We start from the raw sequence: 14,050 nt of genomic DNA on the forward strand, positions 1-14,050 counted from the left end.
GAGCACGTGTGTAAAACCTCAATATTCAATATTTGTAGTTTGGTGACTCTGTTTTTGTTAAACTTTGCTATATGCCTAGTTGTATGCCTAATTGGCTACTGGTGTATTGAACTATTGATGGCCACGGTTGAGAAACAATACAAGTGACACGCCGTCAGTTTTATCAGCCACGTCAGGCCCGTCATACGTGCTGGCAAAAAACAAAACTGCATGCCTACCCAGCTTATGTTCGCACTTTGGAAAAAAAAAAACGGACACCACGCTCCCACCTACACGGTGAAACTGGACAGGCAGAGCGGGCGAAGAAAAACTTAATGGAAACCATGACAGCCACTATGCGGTGAAACCGGATAGGCACAGCGAAGAATAAAAACGGAGCCGGATGGGAGGTGAGCGGACGCGCGAGCGCAGCGTGGGAGGTGGGCTCGGGTATGGAATAACTATTCCATACCCACCCAGGGTACTGAATAGCGGTGTCCTATATATATATATCGGAAGATTATACATCTCTGTGTTGCTAATAAATCTCAAAATAGCAGGCAGTCCAAGGTTGGTACATTAATCCAGTGGAAATTGTGATACTAATGGAAGTTTTTTGGAACATAAATCACAGTCAAATTCAACTAATCTCAGAAAATCAAACAAAAATTGGTGCGCAAACTGGACCTTCATTCACTACAAATTAACACCCTCAACTCCTAATAGAATTGGAGCAAAGTGGAGCTTCTTTTAAAAAGTGAGGGTAAAATCGTACAAGACAAAAAGAAGAGGTAAAATCCATTGGCACTCAAAACAGCAGAAAGAACACCAGAGCTCCTAATGTTTATTGACTATCACTAACGATGTGATGTGGCCATCACAAGTTACTAGTATATTCCCTCCGATCCAAAATCTAGGACATTTTAGCTATTCTATATTCATAGAATATAATAATAACATATATTTATGTGCACAGCAAAATTAATAATTTTAGAAAAGTTAAAACGACCAACAATTTAAAATAGAAGCTGTACATCGCGGTTAGAATCATACTAGCATCCAGTTAGGAGCAAAATCGGATGCCCAAACCTTTGACCTGAACACCGAGCACGGTGTCGCGTTCGAGGGCTCTGCTCTGCCGCCGCCCGTCGCCACCTTGCACCACATCCATGTCGGTTCGGCGCCGGAGACATCGCGCTCCGCGAACAACTTCACAACGACCTCGAGTTCCACCGTGCCCGACGCACGCCGCTCTGCCGCCATGCGGTCGCGGACCGGCATGGGCAGCCCGACGCCGTCCGCCCACGCCACGACCGGCACGTCCCGGCTGCCCCCGGCGCCGACGCAGAAGGTCCGCGTCCGGCCCCACGCGAGGGTGAACCCGGCGTAACGCACCGCCGCCTCGCCGTGCCGGTAGCATGCGGCGAACCTGCCGCGCTTGTTGCTGGCGTGCAGGGTTATGTTGAAGACGGTGGTGAGGGGCGCCGCCGGGGCCGCCGTGTCCAGGCCCTGGATGCCGGTGAGCTGCGCGGAGAACTTGGGAGGCAGGCTCGCCCAGAGGTAGAATACAAGCGGCGACAGAGCCACAGCGAGCAGCGCGTACAGGATCGTCCGTATTTCACTCGGGGCGATCTTCATGTTGTGCGAAAGTAAGTTCTTGATGGCGGCGACCTCTGTGCCACAGCTGATACGTACTTCGACGAGAACCTAGATACGTTCTCCTTGGTAACCGACCTCTCCGGAAGTATACAGATCAGGGCTCGGCTTTATTTTTGACTCTGCATCTGTATTTGCACATGTTTAATTAATATATTTCTCTGATTCGGCCCCGTACCTGGATTAGTATATTCTTCCGTTTGGGACTCCCATGAACCTGCCATGGGAGACATTGTACAGATTACACACCGTGTTGTTTTTAGTCGATGCATCGGTCTATTAGAGTTTCTCCGGCAGATCCCTAACTTCCAATAATGTGTCCGCATTGACAGAGTCCTAATGTCATGATGCCTTTTAAGTTTGGGTACCTGTCACCTGAAATTAGATTCTGTTAAGCATGCACCTCAACTATCCCCAAAGTTAATTATTATCAGCATATTAACATCTTTACCTCTAACTTGGCATGTTACCATGATTTACATCTAATTGAGCAAACCCTTTTTCTGAAAAGTGTTCAGAACATTTGCCCTGTCAACTACTGTACTTTTTATTTCCAATCAAGATGGTACGTATAAAAATAGCAGTTAAATTTTCAAAAATATAGAACGACTGATAGGATTATATACAGTATCCACAGAAGTTCTTGAACAAATTGGTATGACATATTTTAGGATCCACCGGGTATAAGAATCATCATACTTTCCTGATAAACTTCAAGAATCAACAGAGATGAAAGTAGTTACAAACCTTGCAAAATACATTATTTGGTTTACGCTGTTTTCTTTCTGGAGTATACAACGTACATTGGGTCAGTTCGTCCTGGATTAGGAGATATATCAACTGCCTGCAGGAATTAAAAAAAGAGAATATGTGTTTCATGGGATTGATTTGAGCACGTTAATAATAGTATATATTTCGATTCCATCGTGTTGCACGTCTAGAAGTCCATTAAATTCTCGATAGCTAGGGACATGTTCATGCAAAGGAGAAAAATAAATAAAAGCGTCATTTCTGGAAGCTGCTAATTCTTCTTTACAAATTTTGGGAACGCCGCCAAATATATATATATTCACTAGAGGACAACTGCACAACAAATTACATACCTGAGGAGGTTCAAAGCCTCCAGCATAATGGAAGTAAGCACCCACTATCCAAGCATGATCAGCATCACCAGTTGATGTCCATATAGATATAGCTTTTGTCCAAAAGCACCGATTTGAAAAGCTATATCCAAAGTTAGAACTAGAATTTAGGGTCATGACCACTCAAAAGATGGTAAATGCTACAATTATCCGGAAGTAGTTCTCATAAATGGCATGTGTCATTCTGGACAGCATGTTACCTCATTATGGCTAGGCCGGCTGGCTTGAGTATTCGCCGCATCTCCTTGAAAACATCTATGGGTTTTGTCAAGTAGTCTACACTAACCTACTAGCAAAGAAGCGCTACTATCAGATAGAGTAAACAATCTTAGGCCTTCAATTCACAATATTAATACTTATATATATATATATATATATATATATATATATATATATATATATATATATATATATATATATATATAATTGCTTCTTTTAACAAGACTATGATATAGAGGACACAGTACCACATTGGTGATGACATCGAAAGTGTTATCTTCAAAAGGAAGCTTTGGGTTCACATTGAGGTCTTGCACAACATACTCGGTCAATACCTATTGCCATGATTAAACAACAAAAAAAAACTATGTCAAAATAGCAAAGTAACAAAAGGAATAACCACTTGCTGACACATATTACTACAAAAGGTGCATGCCGCATATCTATAATCATTTAACCTGATCCCAATGTAACGATTCTGAGTTCCAACTAAACTCCAATATTACTGCATCTAAGATACGTTTTTATGGTGTGTAAAATAAAACCATAGATTCTAGAACTCATATTTAACTTAAACATGTGTAAGCCGAAACTATCATCGAAGAAATAGTAATTTTGCGTTCAAACTGTACTTCATAGAGCTCTATTTTCACATGTAGAGACTGATCTGTCAACAGCTCTTTCTTCTCCTTTCTAGGAGCAACTAAGGACTGACTTGCAGAACTAGAGTGCTACCACCTCTTCTCGAGCAACACAAGTAAATTGGGAAACTTAATTGAATAAAATGAGTGTGACACATTGAACTAATGTGCTAAAAAAACTGGGAAACTTAAGTGAATAAAATCGAGTGTGACATATTGAACTATAATATAGGAAGCTATGCATATGAAGCACTACAAACATTAAATTTACTAAATGTAAGAATTTAGTCAAAGCATAATACCGAGTTCCTTTTCAGTTCATCTTCATTCATACCCATCCCCACAATCTTCTCCTGTTTGTAACTGGGAGGATAATGGCTCACCTTCATAATGTGGACAATGTAAGAGATTTCATAGTGTAAGAGATTGGAAGTGGTGACTTACAAATTTTTTTAAAGAAAAAGAAATCCTACCCAGCTGCTGCACATGTCCAGAATGGCCACCCCAGGAGTATTACTTTGAGGAAGAACTTCAGAGTAGTACTCTGTGAGAGCTCGGATTGCTTCATCATCAATGTGAGTGACAAAACGGGGAACTGAGTAGAACAGAGTATCTGATGATCTGCCCAGGTAATCAAAATGTATCATTCAATTCACTAATAATTAAATGCATTTTCAGGTTTTTAAGCTAAAAGCATGCAGTGCTGAATTATCCAACAGGTTAGTGTCAGATATAGTGACTACTAAAATAGCAACAACAAGGCCTGCTGCCAGCGGGCTAACCGAATCCAGGAAAAGTCTGCGCATGAACTAACAGAATGCTCTAAAGGGCTGAAGCTTACTCGTCGAAGCGGCTGAAGTCCTCAGGCTTGAAAGGGAACTCATCGGGCCACTCCACATTCTTCAAAATCTTCAGTAGATTCCCATGAATCAGGTTCGAGAACCAAAATTAGCATAGCATTATAGCAATATTTTCGAAAAGGAAAAGGAGGAAAACGAAACAGAGCAAGGGACACCAGCGCCTAAAATAACCTGCTCGACTGGGGAAACCCCTTGCCTCGGCCGCGCTCCGGCAACGAAAGAGCGGGACGAGGTGCCGCCGGAGGCCACGCGGGCGACCTGGTCGATGACGGTGGCGCCAAGGCCGAGGAAGACGCGCCGTGGCCGCGCGGCCTGCGGTGGCACGGGGGCGCGGCGAGCGCAGGGGGCGGCGGCGCAGGCGCGGAGCCTTCTAGGCTGCGGCCTTCTCAGGGCGAGGAGAAGACGGGGCCGTGGCGCGAGGGTGGCCATGGATGGACTCCTGTCGAGACGAACGGCGGCCGTGGCGCGGTGGGTAGGTGCGCCAGGAGCGTAGCGCGACGCGAGGCCGTCGAGAGCGTCATGTCCGCGCGCCCCAGGCGGCCAGGGCCCAGGCCACGGGGCGTCGTGGCGCCACGCGCGTCGCAGGAACGCAGACACATCTCGGATGATTTGCCCGGATTGGGGTCGGGTTGGTCGTTCGGTGTCCGTCGCTCGCTGTCATGCGGGTCCACGAATTCAGTGACGGCACGAGAAAATCGTCCTCCGCTTGTACTTCCGTCGGGTCCGTAAGATGAATTTCAAATGCCAAAACGGCTGCCGATGTTCTTCCCGCTCCTCCTAATCTTCTGCGTAAACTCCGTTTAGCTTAGATGGTGTCACTCTTTTTAAAAGGAAGATTAAATGTATATATTCAGAAATTTGGCTGGGGCTGTGGAATCTGCTCATGCTACCTAGCACTAGCAGGCTAGCACAAACTTGATTAACCATCAACATTGGGATTGCAGTCAGTTCGAACTGTATAATCGTGAATCATCCAGTCTGGACATATCGAACGAAAGAGTAAGCTACTGTGCTCCCTAAGTGAAATTAGGTATTTTGTTTCATCTACTCCCTCCAGCTAAAAATTTACTATGATGGTTTCTAAAAAAGAATGTACTTAATTGATCATATTATCTGAAGTTCCATATTGAAAATATAGCATTTAAAATAAAGATAACCTAACATTATAAAAGTACTTTTCAGTATAAATCTTGCAAAGTACCTCTTATATAGTTAATCTGCACAAATCTTTTGCACGGAGAGGGAAAAATACTTGCAACCTTTACACATGTGTCATCTTCTTTTAGGAAATTTAAATCTACAAATTAGACCCTTAAACTTGGTAAATGTGTCATCATGTCCAACATGGCCAAAATACCCCTATGTTTTTTTATTTTTCAATGAGAATCTCCATGCTGGCCCGTGACATGAGCGGATGATGTGTCATGGCAGCGGACTTTGGGCAAATTAGACCTAGATGATACATTTAAAGAACCCCAATTTGCACCTTCAACAATTATTAGACTTGGATGACGCTCCATGACAAGTTTAAAACCATTCATGCATTTTACTCTATATTTTAAGCTAATGTGCGCTTGATTGCGCGTCTGGCAGTCAAAACACACATTAACAAAGCCCATTTGAGTTGGTTGTAGAGTCTGATCAGGCAGCATAACCAGCAAAGTTCAGAAAGCAATCAGTACCAACCAGCAACAGCAACCATGCACAGGCTCACGGTCAACATTTTACTGCTGCAATTTTCTAAGATGGGTCAATGTGGCTAACTTGTTTTACTCCCTCATACTTTGCGGGTAGACTAACTTGTTACTCCCTTCGCCCTAGTCCCTCATGGGGCATATCGTTTTCTATGTCCATTTGTTGTTTTTCCTCATGATACTTTCTTTATTCTAACTAGAACAATAAGAAGATGACAGTTTGATTGTAGCTTGCCGCTCAAAAAAAAAAGGATTTCTCTGGAAATTAATGAAATAACTGCAAGTGCGGAGTATATTATTAACAAGACCACAATCGCACTGTTCCGTTGGGTTTTTTTTCCCGTTGTTTGTAGCACCTACTAGCTGAGAAAGGGACTTTAGCCATCGCATTTTTTTAGTGGACTTTAGCCATCGCTTTTATCTAATCAAGAACAGGTTAATGCCCACCATTGTTTCATTCCGTGGCCAAGTAACTACGCCCATTCGGCCCCACCAAGAGAAGTTCATAAAAGCGATCGGTCATGTGTTTGAGGCTTGCAAGGAAGAGGAACCCCCCGTGCATGATTGGATGACCAATGCCGTGACCATACAGGTCCCATACTCGCCCATGATACGTGCTGCTGCAGCAGCTACATTAGTGTACTGATTACCGATTTCTCAGTCATAAGCCACTATCTGGAGTGCAAAATCATGCAAAGTTCAAACACGTAACAGTAGGACTTACACAAGGGAGAACGTGAAGCAAAAGGGATGCATAGCTTGCAAGGCAAGTATAGATTTGCATCATGTAAATACATATATTATTTATTTAATACAACTATTTCATCTTCCATTTCATTGTTTATTTTTTTTCAATAACACACATGACAACAGAAGAAAACTAATCACTCTGAGCAAGTAGGCCCCAGCTCCCAGGCTGGCTTGCTACTGCTAGTCAATAGCCCAGCGCCATGTGGAAGTAACAGCTCACCCAACTGCACAGGATTTGTTTTCTCAGTTTATTCTTAAATCATTTTTTTATGAACATTATCTCGATCCCATCTACCGCCACAAGGTCCCGACGGGGCTCCTCACGCATCGGACGGCCTGTAGTTGTACACGTGGAGGCTAGCATGTGGGGCCACGGAGCCCAGGAAGATCCTGGCCGTCGTCTCCTGCGCCACCGCGGCCCGCTCCTTCTCCACGAGGGCCGCCGCCACCACGTCCCCGGCGGGGCCTCCTCCGGCTGCCACCATCGCAATGATGGCCGCCTGGATGGGGCCCAGCGTCGGGTTGTAGGCCGCGGACTCCAGGCAGCCGCCGGCGTAGATCCTGCCGTCGCCGTCCGCCACCGCGAACCCCGACGGGCACTCGCTGTACGGCGCGTGCGACGCCCGCGCGGCCGCCTCCGCGGCCTCCCTCAGGCGCGCCTCCAGGTCGCCGGCGGCGAAGCCATTGGCGACCGCGGGGACGGGGTCGCCCAGGGGGTTGTCGTGCGGCTCGAGGACGAGGGGCACGTCCTCGGGGAGGAGGTCGTGGGGCCCGAAGGGGCGGAGGAGGAGGGACGCCACCGTGCGCCACTCGGGCGCGCAGCCTTCCTCGGCGTCGGTGGTCACGAGGATCTGGATGCCGGAGGCGCCGCGGATCTCCTGCAGGAACTGGCGGCAGTGGCCGCAGGGCATGTGGGAGACGGCGACGGCGCGCAGCGCGGACTCCCCCGCGGCGGCCGCGTTGGCGACGAGGAACTGCTCCGCGTGGACGGAGTGGCACAGCGGGAGGCCGCGGAACTCGAGGTTGACCCCGACGTAGACGCGGCCGCTGGCGCCCAGCCCCACGGCGCCGACGGGGAACCGCGAGATCGGGACGACCGCCCGCTTCATCGCGGACGGCACCAGCAGCGGCAGCAGGTCCTGCACGGTGGCCACGCCGGCCGCCGCCGCGGCGCGCTCGGCCTCCTCGGCGCTCATGACGAACCCCGTCAGCTCCGGCGCCGCCGCGGCCTCCGGCCTCGTCGCCACCTGCTCCTCCCCCATTGCTCAGATCCGACTCTAACTAGGCTATCAGTAAACGATTCGCTACCTCCTAATCGCGTTTAGCCTCCTAATGAGGAACTGCTTGGACGTTTCCTCGAAGTGTGGAGGAGAGGAGAGGAGAGAAGGGGGAGCTTTACTGGCTCTGGGGCGAGGCTATTTATAAAGGACGCAGCAAGTGTCCCGTTTATTTCTTTTTCGACTCTTTTTTTCTTCTTCTCTCTTCTGCGCTCTGCTTTGGAAACGAGAGCGATGGACACTGACAAATGGCCACCGCAAGGTTGCGTTCGACGTGTCACAGTGCAATCTGATAACTCTGCCACGTTGGTAGCCGAGATGATATGGTTGCGAGATGACGATAAACAGGTGCTTGAGATGAGTTGGGGGAAAATCACCACATGCCACCAAAATTCAATTGGTTTATAAACCCGTCCAGCAATCCAAGTTTGATTGATCTGAACCCATCCATTCCTGACAGCAGCGGAATACAACTACAGCTACTCTCTCGGACCTCTCGGTAGTGCATACAAAAATGTTTCCAATTATTGGTCAGTTTTGACCGATGACATTATGTTTATCATATGATAATACGATACGATCCAAACGGCGATCCATCTCGCTACCGCCCACACAGCCTGCGCCCCACGAGAAACGCACGGCTCTACTTGGCGACGTCGCCTTCGCGGCCCTTTCCCTTTGTGAACGAACGAGTGCGCTGCTATTGGGCGCGCGGGCGACGTCGATGGAGCGGGGTTTTGGCACGTACCGGCTGCCGGTCTCAATTATGCACTTTGTTAATGGTGTCTCGTGTTTTCCCGGTGCGCCGCCGTCTGGGTCGGCCTGCGCGCCTCGTGTGATTCACGTTCCGGTGACTACATAAATTATTGCTCGTTTGCCGCGACGATAACGCAGGCCATCGTGCAGACTTGCGAGGCCACCGTCCGTCGCGTCCAGACCCCGATCAGATCCGATCGCGGTGCCGTCTCGCCGTCGCGTGCGAGATCCGGCCGGCCAGTTCCTCGGCGGCGAAAACGATGCCGCCGAGGCGGACGAGTCGGTTGCCGCCCGCGCTGCTCCGTCCGGCTCACTGCTAGCTAGTACGACCGGAACGATTAATGGTGGGAGCGTTGTCCGGCTGGCCGACACGCTACGCCGCTAGTGGATCGGGGCTTGTGGTCAGACGGTGTGCTCCGAGTTAGGCCGTGGGCGTTGAACTCGAGAGCTCCTCATCTTCGTGGCGATCGTGCCTTCGCCGGGAGCAGGACGTATTCCGCTCGGCGCCGCTTTCCAGCAAAGGCGACGGCGACAGGGACCCCTCAGGCGCCTCTGCTCCTCGGCACATAGTATTAGAGAAGAGAAAAGGCCAGTGAGGCGTGCAACGGACTCGCACTGAGCTGACGGGGGAGAAAAGGCCCCGCCCGGAGCAAGCAAGCGTGCACGTAGCGGGGCGTGGATTTGCGGCACGGGTTGCTTAGCCCGGCGCGCAAAGGGAGCGCACCGAAGCAGTGGCCGGCGGCGACCCGGTGCTTGGAGACGGCTGGTGCGTGCTGCCACTGTGGTTTAAGTGGCCAGTACGGCAGCAGAGCAATGCATCTGGGCTCGGGAGTTTCTGATCATCATGACAATGCCAGAACGAGCCTGGATTTAGGCCGTGTTTAGTTCCCGTGAGATGTAAACACAAAAAAAAATTTGCGACGGAATCTTGCTAATTTGAAGTATTAAATGAAGTTTATTTATAAAATTTTTTGCACAGATGTGTTGTAAATCGCGAGACGAATCTAATGATGCTAATTAATCTATGATTAATCAATAATTAGCGGATGGTTACTGTAGCATCACTGTTACAAAATATGGATTAAGTAGACTCATTAGATTCGTCTCGCGATTTACAGTCCATCTATGCAAAAAGTTTTGTAAATATACATTATTTAGTATTTCAAATTAGTAAGATTCCTTCGCAAAATTTTGTGTTTTTGCATTTTTGCGTTTACGGGGTGGAAACTAAACAGGGCCTTAGATGGGTTGGTGGGTGCACAGCTGACAGCTGTACTGGCTGCTTTTGTTTTGGACTTTGGATTGGAGTTGAACTTGGCTGCTTCCGACCTTCCATAGGTGTGAGCTGTGACCTGTCTGGGGATCACAAGAGCGAGAGCTGACGCTCCTTTTTTCAGAGTAGCTACTCCTGTAGCTGTCTTCTACTTCCTCAGTCGCAAAATAAATGTGAGTACACAAACTAATACTAGTTGTAAAATTACAAAAAATACTTTGTCTTTTATGATGAGTGAATACGGTATTAGTTGTCTTTTACGAGAATTTTTTTGAAATTGTCTTGTCATTTGTGGTAGGTGGGTCAAAATTAGCAATTTTATGGAATAAATTTTAAACTTTATGGTTGCAATTATTTTGGGACGGAGAGAGTACTCCGTAGAGTTTTTTTTTCCCTCCAATGGTATGATCTTTTTTTTAGGCACCAATGGTATGATGTTGGGACAGTATTGTTGTGATAGACTGAGGTCGACTTCGGGACAACTGAATACTCTATTAAAAAAAGATTGAATCCAATAAACACCGATCTTGGTACAATTTTTAGATAGTATGATGATAGATTGAGATCGACTTGGGGCCAACTGAATAATGGTTTTGATATGAAGTATTTCTTTAATAGCCAATACAAAATAAATAAAAAGCCCTTTCTCTTGAAAAAGATTAAGAATTGTTCGTGATAGCTATCAAAAGTTGTTGGGGTCAAGTTCAATCAATCATTTCTAAGAAAATGGCCACTGAACTGGTGGGGAGAAGGAGGAGATAAATAAAGCTAGAGTGGAAAGTGTGTGGAAGAGCAACGTGGGGTTTAACATATAATCCCAAACAAGTTTGATCAGCGGACAAGTCATTTCAGAAGGCGATACCCAAATCCGACCTTCAGCTCCATAGCTGTCAATGACAGCGCTAATTTCATTTTAGTTTCCTCCATGGGTCGGTTGTCACGCAGTGATGCAGCAATTCCCAGCAAGAATCCTCGCCCGTGCTACGTCACGATTAGCAGCAGCTTACCATGAGTTGGACGTCAGTTAAACTGGCCAGAAACCACCTTTGACCTTCTACTTGGAGTAATAGTATGGTAGCGAAGGTGTGGTGTGGTTTCACTCACCAAGTTTCAAATAAGAGCACCCACAAAATGGTCTGCAGACATACAATAGGAGACTGGACACACATGTATCGTGGTGTTCGTGCATATGAATATCCTTGTTGTTGAAGAGAAATATCAAATTGGTTACGCGGATAGAGCAAAATATCCTCTTTCACTAGAGGAAAATTCTTGAGCCTAATTTCTGCGGAGCATTTGGTGTCCCATCCGTCATCCGAAGGTTGGTCTGTCTGTGCAGAAAGGCATGTGCTCCTTGTATCAGAATCACAACTTGATGGCCACACGATTCCTTCGCTAGCTTTTCTTAACGCTTTTCCCTCCCGCGGACATCGGATCCTGCCTGATTCCTGAGTGACCTGAGGCCCTGAGCCAAGACCCAAGAGGCCAGAGTAGCGAGTGGTAATCAGGGTTTTAAAATCCGACCGGACCGGCCTAACCGCCGTCCTCCGGTACCGGTTTACCGGACCGATTAGGCCGGTAACCGGTGGAAACCGGTTGAATTCAAATCTAAATTCAAATAAATTCAAAAACTCCCATGCAACCGGTTCCGACCGGTTTACCGGCCGGTTTTACCGGTTTACCGGTCGGTTTGACCGGTTTGAAATTCAAAAGCTCCCGTGCAACCGGTTTACCGGCCGGTTTGACCGGTTTACCGGCCGGTTTGACCGGTTTGATCGGTGGGCCTTCATGGGCCGTCCCATTTTTTTCCTTTTTCTTTTTTGATTTAACTTTAAATTCCCACAAACTATACTAAATGAATGAATTTTTGAGAAAATTTGACACCATTAGATTCATCACACCTTGAAGTATTTTTAGGAATTTTTGGGAATTTTTTATTTTTTGAATTCAAATTTAAAATTTGAATTTTGGACGGTTGGGTACCGGCCGAAACCGGAACCGGACCGGACCGGTTTGACTGGTAACCGGTCAAACCGGACCGGTTCCCACCGGTTAGGTTAACCTTGGTGGCAATAGGTACTCGAAATCCGAAATTCGATGGATTTTTACTTTATTAAGGTACGGTTTAGATTAATTTTTAGATCCGTGGGTTTATTAATGGGCACAAAATCTTACCCGTTGGGTTTATGGACACGGGTTTATTCCTACAATACTTGAACCCGTGAACCTATGGGTTTTTTAAACCCGATCCAACATATAGCAATTGTCATTTTATTTAGTGAGTTTATAACAAATTCAACATTTGTTTCCTTCAATTCTTATTTTGGTGAATTTTAAATGGTGGGTATGGGTATTGTCACTTTGCAGTTGTCGTGTTTGGATATGCATATGATGGATTTGTGACTTTGCATGGTGTTATAATTATTTAAATATAGAGCTTGTTATTTATATTTTTATTTTCTTTTGTAATTTTTAGTGAACATAGATTTCTTACTCATAATACACTACAATGATATTTACTATATTAAATTTATTGATCATAATAAAAAAATATAATAAAGTGTAGACCCACGGGTGACTCGTGGGTACCCGTTAACTCGATGAGTTTGGATTTGGGCGAAATTCTAAACCCGTCATGGGTTTGGATTTTTTAATGAGTTTAAATATTTTTCATGGATTTGGATTTGGGATGGTATATGGATTTAGATCCGTTGCCATCGCTAGTGGACTAGTCCTGGAGACGTGCTTTGCGTCATGCATCGAGCATGCAGAGAGAGAAGACGAGATCGCACAAAATATTCATGCTTATCTCCGCTGAGGGAGAAGAGCCGTTCCCCTCGCTGCGCTGGATAAGTTCTTGCTCTCAACTTGATTCTATCCTCTTTCCCTCTCTCTTTCCCTGCTTGATCTTGGATTTCATGCTAAAGATTCGCCGATCGACCGGACCACGCCGCGTTCCGGCCTGCCGCACCCTCGCCGTGTTTGCCGTGTTGCCGTGTCTCGCATAAACTCGGCAGGACCGCCCGCGGCCGCGCGAGTTGCCGGCTGCGATTCGACTCGAGACAGCGCGCAGCGCGGACGTCACGCGCGCGGAGGAACGGGGACGCGGTGGATTTGCGAATGCTTGACGCCGCCACGCGACGCGGTTACCGTCAGCATAGGGGTAGATACCCATCCGATCCCGCCGGCTAGCTTGCCACCGCCGCCCACCGCCCGTCCTGCCCCGCTCGGCCGGGGGTGCTGTCGCACCCCTCGCCCACCGCCGCCGGACGAACCGCCGCCGCCGCCGCCGCCAAGCCGCCGCCGCCGCCGAATCCTCTAACACCGGTGGACCTCGGCACCCCCGGAAAACCCGAATCCCTAAGGCCCGCCGCCGCCGGCCACCACGCCGGCCGCCGGCGACCACGCCGGCGACCGCCCCCACCCACCAACCACCCCGGACGGCGCCGAGGACGTCGAGGACGCCGGGTGGGTACCTGCCCCTATGCTGACGACAACATTTGCGCGCCGCCCCGCCGGGGTGACGGCCGACGCTGCGCCTCTCGCGCGACGGCATCTCGTATCAAACACTGATCCATCAGAAAAAAAGAAATCTTTGAAGTCCCGTATCGACCAGCTGCTGCTGCTGCACGTATCTTATCCGTTGGCCGCCGGCAAATCATGTTCTGATGCGGCTCCTCTCGGGCCAAGAAGATCGAACCCGCCGTTCGCCTCGCACGGTAGGAGGCTCCGCCGCCAGGACCACGCCGACCACCGGCCGGGTGCCGGAGTATCTGGAATTGTGGCGCAGCACGCCTGCAGAT

At 48.0% G+C, this 14,050-nt stretch overlaps 2 protein-coding genes across 3 annotated transcripts; both read right to left on the reverse strand.

Annotated features, from left to right (window-relative positions):
• Nucleotides 1-1,716: 1,716 nt before the first annotated feature.
• On the reverse strand, nt 1,717-5,031 carry LOC120675380. 2 transcript variants are annotated; one of them, XR_005675306.1, is made up of 10 exons: nt 4,669-5,031; nt 4,479-4,546; nt 4,111-4,258; nt 3,940-4,020; nt 3,245-3,331; nt 2,978-3,063; nt 2,739-2,859; nt 2,383-2,479; nt 2,087-2,138; nt 1,779-2,010 (listed from the first exon to the last, which is right to left on the reverse strand). XR_005675306.1 is itself a non-coding variant. In XM_039956592.1 (9 exons), the coding sequence occupies exons 1-8, from the start codon at nt 4,924-4,926 to the stop codon at nt 2,405-2,407; spliced, it is 924 nt and encodes a 307-aa protein (XP_039812526.1). In that variant the 5' UTR covers nt 4,927-5,031; the 3' UTR covers nt 1,717-2,010; nt 2,383-2,404. The 2 variants fall into 2 exon arrangements, 1 of the variants encoding a protein (XP_039812526.1); XM_039956592.1 differs by lacking the exon at nt 2,087-2,138 and having other exon boundaries at nt 1,717-2,010.
• Nucleotides 5,032-6,968: 1,937 nt separating this feature from the next.
• Nucleotides 6,969-8,357, reverse strand: LOC120675378 (cytidine deaminase 1-like). The gene has a single exon (XM_039956590.1). It carries the CDS (start codon nt 8,201-8,203, stop codon nt 7,262-7,264), a length of 942 nt encoding a protein of 313 aa, XP_039812524.1. The 5' UTR covers nt 8,204-8,357; the 3' UTR covers nt 6,969-7,261.
• Between the last annotated feature and the right edge of the window lie 5,693 nt (nt 8,358-14,050).

Source organism: Panicum virgatum, chromosome 5N (genome assembly GCF_016808335.1).
Source record: "Panicum virgatum strain AP13 chromosome 5N, P.virgatum_v5, whole genome shotgun sequence".
In the NCBI taxonomy this organism is placed as follows: Eukaryota; Viridiplantae; Streptophyta; class Magnoliopsida; order Poales; family Poaceae; genus Panicum; species Panicum virgatum.